General features: G+C 35.9%; 1 protein-coding gene and 1 pseudogene across 11 annotated transcripts in view; one reads left to right on the top strand and one right to left on the bottom strand.

Annotated features, from left to right (window-relative positions):
• LOC138916588 (ubiquitin carboxyl-terminal hydrolase 25-like) overlaps positions 1–17,536 on the top strand; it is a 157,965-nt gene that overhangs the window by 44,060 nt on the left and 96,369 nt on the right. The window contains exons 4-5 of one of the 11 annotated variants that reach the window (XR_011423878.1): positions 7,784–7,944; positions 9,351–12,949. The exons of 9 other annotated variants lie outside the window; for them this stretch is intronic. Coding sequence is in view for 1 of the 2 variants with exons in the window: in XM_070229518.1 (XP_070085619.1) it covers positions 9,415–9,560 (146 nt within the window). In the remaining variant the exon portion in view is untranslated. Of the gene's footprint in view, positions 1–7,783; positions 7,945–9,350; positions 12,950–17,536 lie in introns of those variants that run through there. One more of the 11 variants, XM_070229518.1, reaches the window with a different exon arrangement.
• Positions 13,055–13,978, bottom strand: OR4C268P (olfactory receptor family 4 subfamily C member 268, pseudogene; annotated as a pseudogene).

The raw sequence follows: 17,536 nt of genomic DNA, 5'->3' as shown, positions 1-17,536 counted from the left end.
GTCTCTTACTTACTCGACCAATACTGATTTAGACCCTTTGCTCTTCCCCTCCTAAATAATTATTTTCATTTTTTATTCCAACTCATCTTATTAATTTGTAGTTAGAGTGCTAAGATCGTCCTTGTTTTGGTAGTTTCCTTATTTTTACCCTAATGCTATAGTTGAATATTTGCTATCCTGTTCTGGTTCTATCCATCGGTCTCCCTAGTCTGTGGCTTGTGTCCCCTTTCTCCCTTTTTTCTTTTTTCAAGTATGAGAGCCTTCTTGAGGATTTCTTGTAATGGAGGGCTTTTAGTTACAAATTCCCTTAACTTTTGTTTGTCTGGAAAAGATTTAATTTCTCCCTCATATCTGAAGGAAATTCTTGCTGGATAGAGTATTCTTGACTGAAGGTTTTTATCCTTTAAAGCTTTGAATATATCACTCCATTCTCTCCTAGCTTGTAGGGTTTCTGTAGAGAAATCGGCTGACAGTCTGATAGGGGCTCCTTTATAGGTTATTCTCTTTTTTTTCTTACTTCCCTGAGTATTCTTTCCTTATCCTTCCTATGTGCCAACTTTACTATTATGTGCCTTGCGGTGGGTCTTTTTACATTGACAAATCTAGGAGATCTAAAACCCTCCTCTACACACATTTCTCCGCTGATCCCTAGATTTGGGAAGTTCTCTTCAATAATTTCATTAAGCACACTTTCTGCTCCATTTTCCTTTTCCATATTCTCGGGAATTCCTATGATCCTTATGTTCTTACTCCTCATTGAATCCATTATCTCTCTGAGATTTTCCTCATTTTTTTAAATTCTTAGTTCTCTTTCTTCCTCTGTCTGGCACCATTCAGCCTGTCTGTCCTCGATTATGCTGATTTGCTCCTGTAGGTTGTCTACACGGGCATTCAGGGAATCCGTATTCTGTTTTATCTGTTCCATTGTGTTTTTCATCTCAAGTAATTCTGTTTGATTCCTCTTTATGATTTCAATCTCTTTTGCGAAGTAACTCCAGAACTCAGCTTGTTTCTCTATCTTTCTCTCTACCTCATTGAGTTTTTTGATTATAGCTGCTGTGAATTCATTATCACTTAGTTTACCTAATTCCAAGTCCTCAGGACTTAATTCTGTGTTTTTATTGTTTTCCTTCTGGTCTGGGGCTTTTATAAATTGCTGGATGGTAGAGGAGCGGTTTTTTCTCATGGTGGTAGAATTCAGTTGCAGTTACAGCCTGTCGCCACTAGATGGGGGCCGAGAGTGGCATGTGAGCTCTCTGCCTTCTGGGCAAGATGGCTGCGCCCACTGGCTTTGCTGGGGGGGAGGGGCTGTTACTCACACGCGCTGGTCTGGGTTCAGATCAGTTCTGTTCTCTGGTCTCCCAAGGCCCTTGATTTATAGGGTCCCCGCAGATGGATGCTTTCCCCCCTCGTCAGCGGGTCTCCACTGAATCAGCAGCAGGAGTCCTGGGTGATCTCCCGGTCACGCGGCCCCTCCCCCGCTCCTTCCTGACCCGCGCCGCAGCGATCGCAGACTCTAGGGGAGGGAGCGATGTTCTCTCCTACCGTTCCAGCGCCTCTGAAGGGGTAAAGCTAGGTTTATGATCTCTGCCTTCTTAGTATTGTAGGTCCCTAACGAGCTGGCATTATGTTTATTCTCTGAAATTCAGTTCTTCCAATCTTTTGCTGTATTTTGGAGGGGAGAGAATCCCGGGTCAGCTCACCCCGCCATTTTGCTCCGCCCCTTCTCCTTTTTTAATAAGAACACCAGTCATATTGCATTAGGGCTCATTCTAATGATCTCATCTTAACTTAATCATCTGCAAAGATGCTATTTCCAAACAAATTCACATTCACAGCCACTCAGGATTAGGACTTCAAGATCTTTTGGGGGGGATATAACTCAACGCACAACACACCTTATACAGCCTCTAGAATTGGAGATCACGTCCTAAAGGAAAAATACTGTATGATTGATACTCTCCAAATTTCCTCCAAAAGCTCTGCTCCTGTCTCTGACCTCACCCAAGCCCCAGGAGGAACACTTCACTGGTGTAAAGCCCTGACTCTCAGCCTCTTGTCTATGCCCAGAATGAACAAATGCTCCCAGGGTAAAAGCAGCCACAGAATTCAACTCACTTTATTGAAGATCTTGTCTCCCTTTCAGTTTCGCTTACCTCAGCAGGTCTCCAGTACCTCATACAGGTGATTTCTCTATTGTTTCGGGCTTTTCTAGTTGTTCATGACAACAACACTTTAGGCAACAAGTTATTGAATCTCATCCAGGAACAGAAGCCTGTTTATGTATCTTTATTATTATTCATTAATTCAACAAAAAGAGATTATATTCAATAGAGAGCTGATAGTTTGTGCTCTTTCAATTTTGATTTACCTTGAAGATGAATCATGTGCAATGTGTTTACAACATGTAGATTGTTATGCATACCTGTATTTTGTTTGTTGAAGCTTCTTGGTGGGTCACTCTTCTGTCTGTAAGAGGAGAGACCCATGATTCCCTGGGTTTTAGGCAGCAGGAAAATTACCAGGATTCCCATGGATTATTTGTTTCAGGGAATCCAAAATCCAATAACCAGGTGGTCAAAATCTCCTTCTGCTCCTCCCTTAAAAACTACTGTCTTGGGGCTGACCCCATTGCCTAGTGGTTAAGTTTCACGTGCTCCACTGTGGCAGCCTGAGTTTGGTTCCTAGGTGTGGAGCTACACCACCCATCGATGGTTATGCTGTGGTGATGACCCACGTACAAAATAGAGGAAGATTGACACAAGTGTTAGCTCAGGGCAAATCTTCCTCAGCAAAAAAAAAAAAGAAAAAGAAAAAGAAAAGACTCCTGTCTGTCATGTGTATAGTAAGTGTGGACCGGGATCTTGTGCTTTCTGGAAAAATGGGAGAACTTTTGGATAATTCAGAATTTTAGGGACCACTTTGGAGAAATTTTGACTTAGATAAGGTAGTCAACCTTAAGGGGCACCTTTGAAAAGAACATCTCAAACATCTTGGGGACAATGGAATACATTCTTTGATTGGTATGTGGAAGCTTCTAAAAGACTGAAAGGAATCCAAAAATAGCTTCTCTAAAAGAATCCTTATAGTGTACAAATAAAAAATCTTAAAAACTTTTTCCAACTGAGCAGATAACCTTAACTTAGTCCATCTTGCAGAAGCACAATTTGGCTCAAGCTTTTCTTTTGAGTTTTGTATTATTATACCTGAGACATGGCTAAAATTTTAAAATAAAACCTATAAGATCTGTGTGTCTATCGATATGTTTATGTGTATCTATGTGTTTATGTATATTATGTACATGTGATTTTTAAAAGAGTTCCATTTAATTGGCTTAAAGAAAAATAAACACTTATATAAATTAAGTATTCCTAAAACTCTCAGAAATATTTAATCAAACCCAAATGGTTTTCAAGTTCATATGATCAGGATAATCTTTGATAAATAAAAGCTAGTTTAAGTTTGTTGTTTTAATAAAAACAAGAATGTCTTCAGAATTGTCAATAATAAATGTAATGCAAACATACAACACCATCTACCTGGGTTTACTAGTCAAATAAGCTCATACTATATGTTATCAAACGTGTCAGCAAGAAAAATAACTTAAGATGTTAGTTAGCTATTTGATGTCTAATCTAAGTATAATTGCTAAAAACACATAATTTAAATAAATGTAAATAAAAATTTATACTAAGTTAAACTAAATAATGGATATTCATTGAATATCTAGATCTTTTCTAAATAAAATAACAAACTAAGACATTGATTGCTAAACATAAGTTTATAATTATCTACTTTGGGCTTCTTAATTTTTTGTAGAGAGACAAAAGGTATTTGGGTCTATTAATAAATATATCCTTTGTCATATTAAAAAATAGTACTATGAAAAACATATATCTCTAAAAAGTATAAGTTTGTATAATTGTGTACTTGTAAATTTGCTAATCTACTACAGAAAGCTAATATATGATGACAGTTCACAATTACCTGCTTTCTAGTATTCTCTGGAAAGTAAAGATTACGAATAGTTAAAATCTATAATAAATATGTAAAACTAGAATGACTAGAAACAATAAGAGTGAAGGGAAACAACTTTGTTTACAGTGTATGAGAAGCAAATTGGTTGTATTTTTATATGTAGAATATGCAAGGAGTATAGGATGTGTTTTTCTGAAGGAAAAAGAGTAATGTTTTCTAAAATAAAATGATTGGTTGTTGCAGAATAAGAAATGAAAAAGAATAAGAAAAAATCTAAAAGGATATGGAAAGTAGCAGAAGTTTTATGGAAAAGATATTTTATGTTATGAGGTCAGAGCTGGCTAAAATTAAATAGATTTATATATAAGCATTTTTAAATGAGCTCAATAATGTACTGACACAAAATTACTTTAATTTCCTGTTAAAATCACAAAACTTCTTAGATTATTGGTCTGCTTTTAATAAAAATTCTAGGGGCCAGCCTGGTGGCGTGGTGGTTAAGTTCATATGCTCCGCTTTGGTGACTCAGGGTTTGCAGGTTTGGATCCTGGGCATGGACCTACACAGCATCATCAAGCCACGCTGTGGTGGCATCCCACATAGAAGAACCAGAAGCACTTACAACTAGGATATGCAACAACGTACTGAGGCTTTGGGGAGAAAAAAGGAAGAGGAGGGTTGGCGACAGATGTTAGCTCAGGGCCAACCTTCCTCACCACTTTCCCCCAAAAAGAAAGCATAAATAAGAAAGTGATCAAACTCTTTTAAAAAATCTAAAAGGTTTTCTTCACTTTTAGTGTAACCTGCCTGGGAAAACATGATTCTGTGTCTTAGGAAATATTTCCTGTGCTCCACATTATCATTATCAGATCTTTGATTACTTAGGAAAACTGAGTCTTTTCAATTTTAAAAAAGCTAAGATTTTTTACAACTATGTAACTTTCTATATTTGCCTTTGAAATCTTTAAATTGTTGCTTTGGTTAAAGAACTAAATATTGTTTCACAGTGACCTATGATCCTAATTGATCAAGTGTTTAAATCTTTTGACATTTTTAACAAACTTCCCCAAATCAAATGCTCAATGACGTCTTTTTGACCTCAAACTAACTTTGGAATTTTCCACAGGGCCCAGGGAAGATTTCAAAAGATTTGCTCTCTCTCCTTATAAAAGAGAAATGTTAATTTGTTTAGGCTTATTTTATATGTTAAATTGCATGAGAAACATCATTAAATAAAAAGTAATGTTTAACCTTCTCAGAATACATTCACATCTGATATTTTATGAACGTGTTCCAAAAATTATACAAATTTTCTAAAAATATATGTTCTAGTGTAATGTTATCAGTCATAATTCCAGTTATTAGTTTACAATGCTGTATATTACAAAAGTAACAATTTGCTTCTCAATTTCATAAATTTTTTTTTGGTGAACTTTCACCAGATCTTTAACCATGGCTAATTTTAAGATTTTTATCATTCACAGACAGTTACTGTTTTACTCTTGAGTCTTCTCTGAAATCGTTTATAATCAACTACAGGCAAAAATGCTCCATTTTCAAAGGGATTCATGGTAAAGAATCTGACAAGTACTTTAAAATGCAGTTTTCTGATAACTTTAGATCATAACACTGAATTGGGTAAGAATTTCTAAAACTCGAATGGAAAGCTGATTGATTCATAAAGCTGATAACCAAAGATTAAGCAAAATAAGAACTAATTCCAGGATATTGAATGATGAGGATGATTATAATTTTTATGACTTCATTTAAAGCATTGCTGGTTCTTTAATGTTCTGTTTTCTTGATTTAAAGGACTCTTTTTACTCCTCTCTATGAAACTGTCTATAACGTACATCTAGATGATAAAGTATACTTTTGTAAACAAAGTTGAAATATTTATCTTCTTCTCCCTGCCTGTTTCCTCCAGACTTAAGAAACTTTTTTTTAATGTTTCGTGATTATATATGTATTTACATGTTAAATAAGAATCTGTTATTGTAATAGGATACAGGTAGACAAGTCCTTAGCTTGACATCTTAACCTAAAGAGACATTAAAGGTTTAATCTGAGATTTCTTACTACAAGCCAATATTACAGAACTAAGATTGACTTTATGGTGCTGATAAGCCCCCTTGGATACTACCAAAGATTTCACTGAAATGTCATATTTGAGAATATGCACAGAATTATTATTCTTGCTACATTTATGTAAATAATTCCAGTTTGATAAGACTAGACTTATTTTACAAACAAATTAGTCTCATTGTAAATATCTTTGATAAAAATGGAATAATTATGGAAAAAATTGTTTCAAGAGAAAATGGTGGTGTATCCATTATCAGATTCTAGTCCTGTTAATTGTCTTTGAGGTTTTTTAAATCTAATTATAGACCTCAGAGAAACCAGCACACGAGATCACATATGGACATCCTTCATGCCGTTCCTGTCTGTGCCACTCAAGAAAGTTCAATGAACATCGAATGACACCATCACAAACAGTCAAACTGCAAACTAAGAAAATCAATTTGATTGAAACTACCATCCTCATTCCACTATCTAAAGATACTTCAAAATCAAATTTATGAATTTTCTCACCTGGCTGCTCTCCAAACACAGAAACTGAATTTATAATTTACTCAAACTATCAACTTTTGTTTTTATTTTACTTCCAAAGAAATGCCTCTTATTAAATTTCTTGATTATTCACATTATATACAGACCTAATTTAGACAAAACCTTACCTGCAATACTACCTCCTGAAATAAAATATCCTCATGTTCATCCTGTCCTAAATAATCATGAGGTTATGTGATTGCTAACCCATCATGTTGTGCCTAAGTAAACAACTAAAAAAAATACATTGACATAGAAAGGTAAAACCTGAATCTGATTATAACCCATATACGTTATTTATTTGGTTAAATCGTGGCTTCTGGGAATATCTGCTCTGGGGAATTTTTCAGTCCTTGGCTATTTTTCTCCTGATAGTCATTATATTAACCTCTCTAGTGCACTGTATCCTCTCAAGGGTTTTAAGTGCCTTTTGACAGCCACTCACATCAAAGTCTATCCATCAGGATTAGACAACTTGAGGAATTCAATGATCTGACTGCCCATCACCATGATGATGATATAACTGTTGGTAACAGCAACTACATGACTCTCCATCTTGACTACTCAACTAGTGGAAACTCCACATATGTAATTCTTCAGTGTGGCTACATCAACAGTGGAGACCAAGACTAGTTGGTCACACACTCACCTTGCTGAGAGAATGGCAAAAAGGGGGGAATTGTTAAAATTAAATACAAAATAGAGACAGAACTTGAGAATCCCCTGAGCAGACAATACCATTTAAGCCACGTAAGCAAAACCAAATCTAGCTTATTTCATGAATGGGAGCAAAACTTAACTTAGGCTATTTCTTATAAATGCCTCTGACAATCATAAAAGAAACTTAAAAGTCATCTTCCTAAAAATGGTACAAGATAATCACTTTCAACCAATCCCCTGCCATCTGGAAACTCCCATCGTAATTACCAATCATTATAAAGGTCCACAACTTCCTTATTTTCACTTTAGAAGCCATCCTGCATCTTCATATCAAGCCATCCTTGAGCTTCATATCAGTCTTTGAGTTTGGAAGCTCCCAGTTCACACACAATTAACTCTTACCAAATATTATTTATTTATTTGATGCTTTTAATTTTGCTATTTCTGGATTTTTTTTGTTTGTTTTGTTTTTTTTGAGGAAGATTAGCCCTGAGCTGACATCTGGGCCCATCTTCCTCTACTTTATATGCAGGACATCTGCCACAACATGACTTGATAAGTGGTTCCCACGTCCACACCTGGGATCCGAACCAGCAAACCCCAGGCAGCTGAAGTGGATTGTGCCAACCCAACTGCTACTCCACTGGGCCAGCCCCTATTTCTGGACTTTTGACAGCACTTTCTGTGTGCCAGGTGCTATTCTGGGCACTGGGAATTTAACAGTAAAATATTTTTAAAAAGACACAAGTCTCTACCCTCATATAAGTTTTATTCTAGAATATATACAAAAAGAAACAAAATAAACAGCTAAACTGTATGACATGTTAGAGAATAAGTGCTTAGGAGAAAAATTAAGCAGAGATGGAGGAATAGGAGGTACAGAATGTTGGTGGGAGTTGCATTTCTAGGAAGTAGCCAGAAAAGCCATTATTGAGAAGACACATTTTAATAATATACTAAAGAAAGCAAGGGGATAAGTCATGCTTATATCTGGAGGAAGAATATTAAGACACAAAAAACAACCTGTGCAAAGGTTCTTAGGCAGAAACATCCCTGGTGTCATGTAAAAAGTTGGCAGGAACAATGGTTTAGGTGTGACGGTGGGTTCCAAGGATTGTTAGCATTTGCTATTGGAAATAAGCTGGAAATAATGGAGATGTGGTTGAAAATTAGTGGGTTGAAATTGAGATTTTAGAAGATTTTAAATTATTGGCAATTACAAGGTCTAAGGATGACCATGGGAGCGAGCAGCTAAGATTGATTAAACGACAAGATTCCTGGAAGAAAATGAGTCAATGGGTCAGTTTAGAAGTCAGCAAATTGGAAGGATCATCTATGTGGGTATTAAAATGACCAATTTTATCAATTTTTACCAAATTACCAAAAGACGTTGGAATGACAGTGAGGAAAAAGCCAACCTCTGCAAGGAATAAGGTGGAATGACCTCAGAAGCAGTAGGTGACTTTTGTAAATAAAAGTGGTGGGTGGCATAGTCTAATAGAAATTAAAAGCTAAGGATAATCATGGGTTAAAGAGGGGGTATGAGCTGGAAGTAGCAATGAAAGGCAATCACAACAAAATCTCATCTTCAAGCCTTTGTCATGAGAGATGCGGAAGAGAAAACAGCCCCTACTTAAGTGGAAATAGCATATGGGGGAAGAACCAAGAAAGCAAGAAAATAAAGAAAATATTCACATAAGAGATTGAAAGTATAGGAGATTCTGTTTGTTATTTACCTGACATCCAGGAGATGTAATGAAAGAAGATTTGGGGAGGATGAAAGTTATGATGTGTAAAGGGAGTTTATGGTGCTGTAGGACATTTAGAAAGCAAATTTTTTAAATTATCATTAAAAAATTGACAGTCCTTAGTTTAAGAAACATTCATGCAATCTCTTCAAAGCCTGGGAACTCAAAACTCCTGGACTTGCTATTGGGCTTTTTGAAATAGCATAAGCCACAAGAATATGAGCTGTGAAGACAAAGTTTTTCTTTTCTCATTGCCACCTAAAATAGTACTTGGCGATAATGGGGAGCTGATAAATATTTGTCAAAGTAAATTCTAATTTTGAGTAAAAAACGTTTCTGTGGATGTTCCAGGTGCCAGGTCCTGGGATAGAGACTGCTAGTGCTCCACCAAAATCTGTTCTCTCTTCTTCTGTAGAAACAGAGGGGCATCTGCGTTCATGGCCACCTGAGCACAGCCTACATTCTCCAGCCTTCTTTCCATCTAAATGCAGCTCTGTGACAAACTGCTTGTCAATTGGACATGAGGAGAAGGGCTACGTTAATTTACAGGCAGAAATCTAAAACATTGGATTACACTCTTCATGTTTATTTTCCCTTCTTGACATCTGATACCAGGTTGGTGGTGTCACGACTGTAGACGACAGTGCTCTATGGCAATGCTTCTCAAACTGCAATGTACATATGAAACTCCTAGGGGCAAGTTCAAATTATGATTCATTAAGTGTAGGATGGAGCCTAGGATTCTGCATTTCTAACAAGCTCCCAGGTGATGCCAGTGATGTTAACATTTGCCTCAGATTTTGAACATGAATACTATATCAGATGACCAAGGAGCAGCTTGGAAGCAACCTGGGTTCCTGAATAAAAAGGAGGAGATGCAGTGCCCTGCCAACCTTGACCATTTACATGGAATTGTTATACCAAAAAGAATAAACCTCTTATGCTTTAAACGACTACACCACCTGGTATCTCCTTTATAGAAATCTAGTCTTACTCAAAGTAATTACAGAACTCAAAAGTAAAGCATTCTTATAGAAACCAGCAGGTCCTAGTATTAGGGTCACCAAAGATGATGATTAGATTAGATTTGTCAAATTCTAAGCACTCAATAACAACAACAATAACAACAACTACCACAAACATTTACTGAGTTTCTGCTATCATCAAAGCACTCTACAACTGGCTTCATACATATTCCTGACCAAATGGACAAAAATCCATGCCTTCTTGGAGCTTACATTCTAGTGGGAACAGGCAAGTTAAATAGTATGTTAGAGGATGATAAATGCTATTTAAAAAGGAAAAAATAGACCAAGCTAAAGGAACAGGAGTGCTGAAGGGAATGCTGCATTAAATATGGCATAAGGGAGCCCTCCTCGAGGAGAGATTAGAGTAATGTGGGAATAAGGAGCTGCTGTTAGCCAAGCACCGTTCTGGAAGAGCATCTTAAACAGAGAAAATAGCTGAAGCAAACGCTGCAATGTGAAAGCCTACCTGATGTAGTCAAGGAATTACAAGGAAGCCAGTGTGGCTGGAACCGAGGGAGCAAGTGTGTAAGTACCAGAGAGGCCAAAGAGGCAATAGAAGGTCAAAACACTGTGAGGATTTTGCGCTTTTCTCTGACTGAAATGGAACTGTTTCACAGCTTTAAGCAGAGAAGTGTCCTGGTTTGCCTCTAGTTTTAAAAGGATCCTCTGTCTGCTGTGCTGAAAATGGACTTAGCAGAACAAGAGTAGAAGTAAGGAGAATTCTTAGAGTTTATGGTTTGATCTAAATGAGAGATGATGGAAGCTTAGACCAGGATGGTAGGAGAATTAGTGGGAAAGTATATAATATTCTGCATATATTTCAAAATCAAATTAAAAAATTTAATAGGTTAGTCGGGAGCTGTGATATCATCCAATTTAGACTCCATTTTTTTAGCCTAGGAAACTGGGAGGACGGAATTTCCTGGGGAAGGCCACAGGTAGAGTATGTTTAGAACAAGAATAATCAGTCATTAAATATAAAGATGGTATTAGATATATAAGGGAGGTGTAAGCAAGTCATTGAGTATAAAAGTCTGGCATTCAAGTGAAAGGTCTGAGATGGCATAAATTTGAGAGTCATCAGCATAGAGATGGTATTTAAAGCAATAAGAACTCTTGGTTATATTTTATTTATACAACATATGAAATGAAAATTCTCCTCTGAGATTTGGTGTCCTAAACACATGCGTTTTCAGAGATAGCTCAGTGAATCACAACTAATGGAAAAAAGAAAAAAGCTTCCTGATCACTAATGACTTTCCACAAACACTTTTGCCCAGAGGAGATTCCTACAATTCAAGATGAAAAGCTTCCTCCCCTCCATAATCTCATCTCCATCACTACTTCTCCTTTTCTCATTTCTTCTTCTGCTTTTATAATGTTAAACAATAGCAATTAATACCAATGCTAACTCTGTGGCAAAGCTGGCAAGGCAAATATCTTATGGACGCCTTATGCGACAAACCAGAAAATTCCCACCTCATGATCTATAGGACTTGTACTTTGAGATATTTCCTAGTAAAGAATATGAGCTTTAAATAAATCTTCCAAACTTTTATCATCAGATTGTGAAGGTCATTCAGTGGCATTATCCCCAAAGAGGAATGCTCACGCAAAACCTCTCAAAGTGGCATTTATGGTTCCATCTACCAAACTTCAGGGTCTCAGACCTGTAAAAAAGTAGTCTGAATTATATTTATTCTCAGAGAGACTCATTGTCAGCTCCTTCATGGACTGACTCCTTCTTGTCCATACTCATTAGTTAACAGTACTTGGACCAGACTATAAATTTAATGAGATCCATGAAAAATATAAATCAAAACACCAAAGTGCTTATCCCAGTCATTGGTCAATATCTTTCTCTCCCAGGAGGAAAATCTCTATAGGAAGCCCAATCACTACACAGAGTTTGCTTGATGAAGGTAGAATTCAAGAAATCATAGCCTGAAACTTCTCTCCTAATGCAGAAGCATTAGCAGCTGGTCAGTTTCATACATGAGTCAGTGCAATACTTCCCTGCACTATGACTGTACCTGATACCTAATGGAAGTTTTGCTTCCTTGATATATTTTGTTCTGTATTTCCAAGCTGGGAATCTCACTTCTGTGGACATCTTCTATTTTGTGGTGGATTATTATGACATTAGTTCTGTTTTTTTATGTCATTTATTGCCTTTTTCATATATGTGATCTCATCCATGAGGCATTGACTTTTATAGTATAAGTCTTGCAATTTTATAAAGTTGTCACCAATTCATCAACCAAAGATTAAGGAAGTGTCCACAGACTTAAATTACAAAAATAGGTATGTATATAAAACTAAATAGTATGAACATATGAAAATAATTAACATGACAAAGAAAAAGTATGTTAAAGCAAATGGAGAGAAACTATGAATCAATACAATGAATATGTTTATTCTAACTAGAAATGTCCTTGTTTGAATAGAAGGTCCTGAATTATCTCTTTGTACATGTTCAAGAGGCAAAGGAAATGCCTATTTTTAAGGGTGTTACAAAGGGGAGATAAGCATCAAATAGGCGCTTAATTAGTTGAGATATACATATATATACTTCTCTGGGATCATAAGTTTCTTGTAGTGACTCTGGGCTGTTCACTGTTGAGCCAGAAAAGATAAAATCTAGATTTAGTAGAATCCAGAACCGATTTGCCAACAAAATGGATGAGTCGAAATCAGGGACCAGTTTTTCACCTTGGATCAGAAACGTGGAGAAGAGAAACACAAACAAGAATAATGTACAAAAAGGGAGCTACAGTTATAGTTACAACAGGATCTGGCTCATAAACTGCAAGGCAGAGAGAAGAGAGGAGTGGGATTATCCTCCCACAAATATTACTGTTCTTGATGTTCTGACACTTTTTGTGATATTGGCTGAAAATAAAACGTGTCTGTGCTCTGTGATCATCCTGCCTGTTTCTTCAAATGTCCTATTGAGAGAGGACTAGATTGCCCACCTTGGGATACAAACAGTTTTTCTTTTCTATCAATCCAATTTTGTTTAAACTATTATGAAACTAGCAATTGGAGCCTTCTGCTCTTTGCGACTTCAAGTAAGAGCTTGTTGCACCATAATTTTCTCATGTCATTTTTAACTTCTGCATTCCTCAAAGTGTAAATTATAAGGTTGAGCAAGGGTGTCCCAATAGTGTAAAATGCAGCCACCATCTTGTCTACTGGAAATGTGTTTAGGGGGTGAGTTTATGTAAATATACATGGAACAAAGAATAAAATGATAACAATAACGTGGGAGGTGCAAGTGGAGAGGGCATTCCTTCTTCACTGTGGTTACTCAGAGAATGTAAGATACAAATGTAGGAGATAAGCAGGATTATGAAACTCACCGTGCATATAGCCCCACTGTTAAACACCATGACATAAGTATCCATGCAGGCAAGTTTCAACAAAGGTTGCATATCACAGAAATATTGGTAGATAACATTGGGGGCCACAGAAGGTTAATTTCAAAACCAAGAGACTCTGTACTAAGGAATGGATACAAGACCCCAACCCCGCCGGTTTCGCCAAGGCACCACAGACATGCTGGCTCATGATAGTCGAGTACTGCAGGGGCTTACAAGTGGCCACATAGCAATCAAAAGACCTGAGCATGAGCACCAAGATCTCCATGCACCCAAAGAAGTGAACTGCAAAGATCTGGGTCAGGCACTTATCGTAGGAGATGATTTTCTTCTCAGATACAGAATCTATAAGCAACTTAGGCGCAGTGGTTGTTGAGGAGCAGGGATCAGTAGAGGATAAGTAGAAAAGGAAAAAGTACATGGGGCTCCCAAGCATCCGGCTATATCTTATGGTCATCACAATAAGTAAATTCGCCAACAGGGTTGGGAGGTATAGAAACAGGAAGACCGCAAATACTATTTTCTCCTTTAGAACATCTTGTGTTAACCCAAGCAGAATGAACTCCTTCATCCTGCTATTCAGCTCCACAGCTACAGTGAATGTAGAAAGGACACAGGTGAGAAATGGTTCATCTGCAAAGAAAATTGGGAAAATGTTGACTTGGCAATAGCAGTGGACTCGGACTCTGAATTCCAAGTGTGTAGCTCTAATTCCATTAACACATAACTCTGTGGGCCTCAAAGTGTTGCTTGCACTATAATCACTTGGGAAACTGTTTTTGGTGATGATATCCATGCTTTAACTATGAGTATTGATTCAAGGTCTTCCTGTGTGGACCAAGATTTTTTGAGGAAAATAAAAAGCTTTCAAGTGATTGCGCCCTCTCCCATTGTCTGAGAATTAATGACTTTGCCGTATGATCTTGATCAAATCACGAACGTCTTGAAGCTTTTTTGTCATATGAAAATTAGAGTTAATAGACACTTCACGAAGTATATGTTTATGATATGTGTATGCAAAATGTATATACATCTTAATTACTGAAAAATAATATCCCTATATAATTTTAAAATAATATATTTGGAGACTCTCTACTAAGAAAACACAGTTTTTTGATTTGGACACCAATTTGCACCCATTATTCCTGACCTCTTAAGTATCTTGGTTTGATTGTGCTTTAAGAAGAAATCATTTCTCCAACTTTAGGCTCATGGTCGCCATAATTTTATCTTCATTGTCAGTCAGGGCACATAAGACATTTGGGTAAATCACTGAGTTCGGCATTATTGAGGAAAATTACTATATATTTGAAATAATCTATTACTCATGTTAGATGCATGGCATCAAGTTTCACACCCTCTGGATCCAAATTTATGTGCTGCTTGTTATATTTCTATAACCTGAATAATCTTTACTCACATATGATTCTCATACCACTAATGTCCAGAGGTTTGTATTCTTGCAATTTTTATTACTCTTAAAACATAATTTAAAAAAATTATTTCAGACTTGCAACATAAAAATATTTCCCATTGTTCTACTCTATTCTTTATTTCTATACAGACATATCTATATAATTTCAACCATCATGTAATATTATTATACTTTCTGATTTTCATTTTTGATTGTTAAAAGCCTTTGTCCATGTAATTAAAGAGTATCCATAACACAGTTACCCATTTTAGTAACTGTAAATTAACACATCACAATCTCATAATATAAATCTTATAATTTATTCTTATTTAACTTGTTTCCAAATTTTCACCCTAATACAAACTTTTGAAGAAAGCTCATCTCATTTATATCTTGTTGTTTATTTTTAATAATTTCATCAAAATAAATTTCTAGGAGATTGTGGCCATAAAATATGAATATTTTCAAGGTTTTTATAGCCTTTCAATTTGATTGTTTCAATATTTATTAGACACATTTTAATTATAGAGTGAATATATTTGCATAAAAATATCCAAAGTTAAAAGTAGATTGCAAGGTGAAAAAACCATCCTTCAAAAATTTATAATTAACCAATCCCACACTGCAGAAGTAACTGTTAGCTCTTTCCTCATTCTTTCAGGTTTTTCAGGGTTATACATATATATATGTCTGGTTAAATATCCCTTTTTACGCACAAATTGAATCATTTCCCATTGTTTCTAAAATAATAGCAATAAGGCACAAATTTCCAATAAAAAACTAACTTGGGGCATTATCTTATTTGCTTGGTTAATAGACTTAAAATTATGTTATATATTTCTTTGATTAATGGTAAAGTGTAATATTTTGTATAGTTTTACTTCTTACATTTCATCTGTTTTCAATTATGCATATCTTTTGTCAGTTAATTTTTTGATATCTTTAAGTTTTGAGCTCTTTTGGTATTTATTTTTAATTTTTTACAGTCAAATCTATCAATTTTTCTCCCCTTTCTAGTTTAGTTTATTACTTCAATTTGGGAGTTATCATCTTTCTTCTGTCTTGTAATTTTCCTGTGTCTTTTAATATTAATGAGAAATGGTCTAGAATTTATTTCAGTATGTGTTTGGGGATATTCCTCCTCTTTCTGATCAATCACCAATCCTTCAATGAATCAATGAATCAAAGTCAAATCATTATATATTTACTAAGAACCTACTCATCTGCAGTCACTATAGTGTGTCACGGAAAGGCGTCTTCAACTTCTTTTTATTCAAGTTAGAGGGATAACATACTTCTAGATATGATAATTAATTACATAAGAATGACACACAGTTGTATGTGATAATACCAAATGAATTTTGATTTCAACAGTAAAAAAGTTCCCTAGAGAATGAATTGATTGGCTAGTGAAGATTAAAAAATGATAAAGAAGTGGAGTTACGGCTTTAATTGTGTTAAACTGTAGTTTCCAACAGGGTTCTCTGAAACTCAAGTATTCAATAAGCTTATACTGGGTTTCCCTAACTAAATCAATATTTCAATATTAGTAACTTAAATTGTCCATTTACCTCTAATAAATATACACATCTAAATAAAACTTTGTTTCTTCGCAATCCAGCTAAAATAATATTACTTCAGTGTGATAAACTAGAGATGATATAAAAACTACACAAGATCTGATTGGCAGTTCCAATTATCTCTGACAACTATAAAAGAGAAAATGAATTAACGATTACTTAGTTTCAATCCACTAAGTTCATATGGGGATGAAGACAAAAGGGAGGGAACATTTTGCTGTGAAGAGAGAAGTTAGGTGAGAAGAGCGAGTAAAAAATCATAAGGGGAGAAGCATGCATTGCTTCAGGTGAACAGAGATGATCTCCATAAAAAGTAGTCCCATCAAATCAAAAAGTTGTAAAAGATACATTTGTAGGCAGATAACTTACAACCATGAAAGCCAGGCCATGTAATTCCATTTTATTTTATTTTCAATAAGGAAAGAGAAGATTTGGGGACATAAAGACAGAAAAGCAGCACTTGACAAGATGTATGCATTACATTCACATCAACCATACCTGGGGTTTTATCATTCAATTTACCTATTATTTCCTACCACTCCTAGACCATCCTACCTCTCTGATTTTGGGGACATCACAGTAGTGAGCATCCTATTTTCGCTTCCGTAATCCCTAATTTTTACTTTTACCTGTTGAAATTTTAACCAGTTCAAATTATATTTGATGCTAGAAGTCTTCGCGCTTTTTTCCAGGTAATTTGGACATCTGCCTCTGTCTTCTATGCTCCTATATTACTATGGGCTTTGTTAAATATATGCATTTAATTGGATACAGCAATCCTAGCTTATACATTATTCTTGTTCTTTAATCTTATCATTCATACAGATTTTCACTTTTCTTATTTCATTTAACCTGCACATTTTCTTGAAAGGTGAGTATGGCCACTTCCCTTGTTCTTTTTTTAAAGATTGGCACCTGAGCTAACACCTGTTGCCAATTTTCTTTTTCTTTTCTTTCTTCTTCTTCTCCCCAAAGCCCCCCAGTACATAGTTGTATATTCTAGTTGCAGGTCCATCTGGCTGTGCTATGTGGAATGCTGCCTCAGCATGGCCTGATGAGCAGTGTCATGCCCACACCCAGGATCAGAACCAGCAAAACCCTGGGCTGCCGAAGCAGAGCGCACGAACTTAACCAC

Source organism: Equus caballus, chromosome 12, assembly GCF_041296265.1.
Source record: "Equus caballus isolate H_3958 breed thoroughbred chromosome 12, TB-T2T, whole genome shotgun sequence".
Taxonomy (NCBI): Eukaryota; Metazoa; Chordata; class Mammalia; order Perissodactyla; family Equidae; genus Equus; species Equus caballus.
Note: the sequence above shows the minus strand (reverse complement) of the source record. Positions and strands in the feature narration are given on the sequence as shown.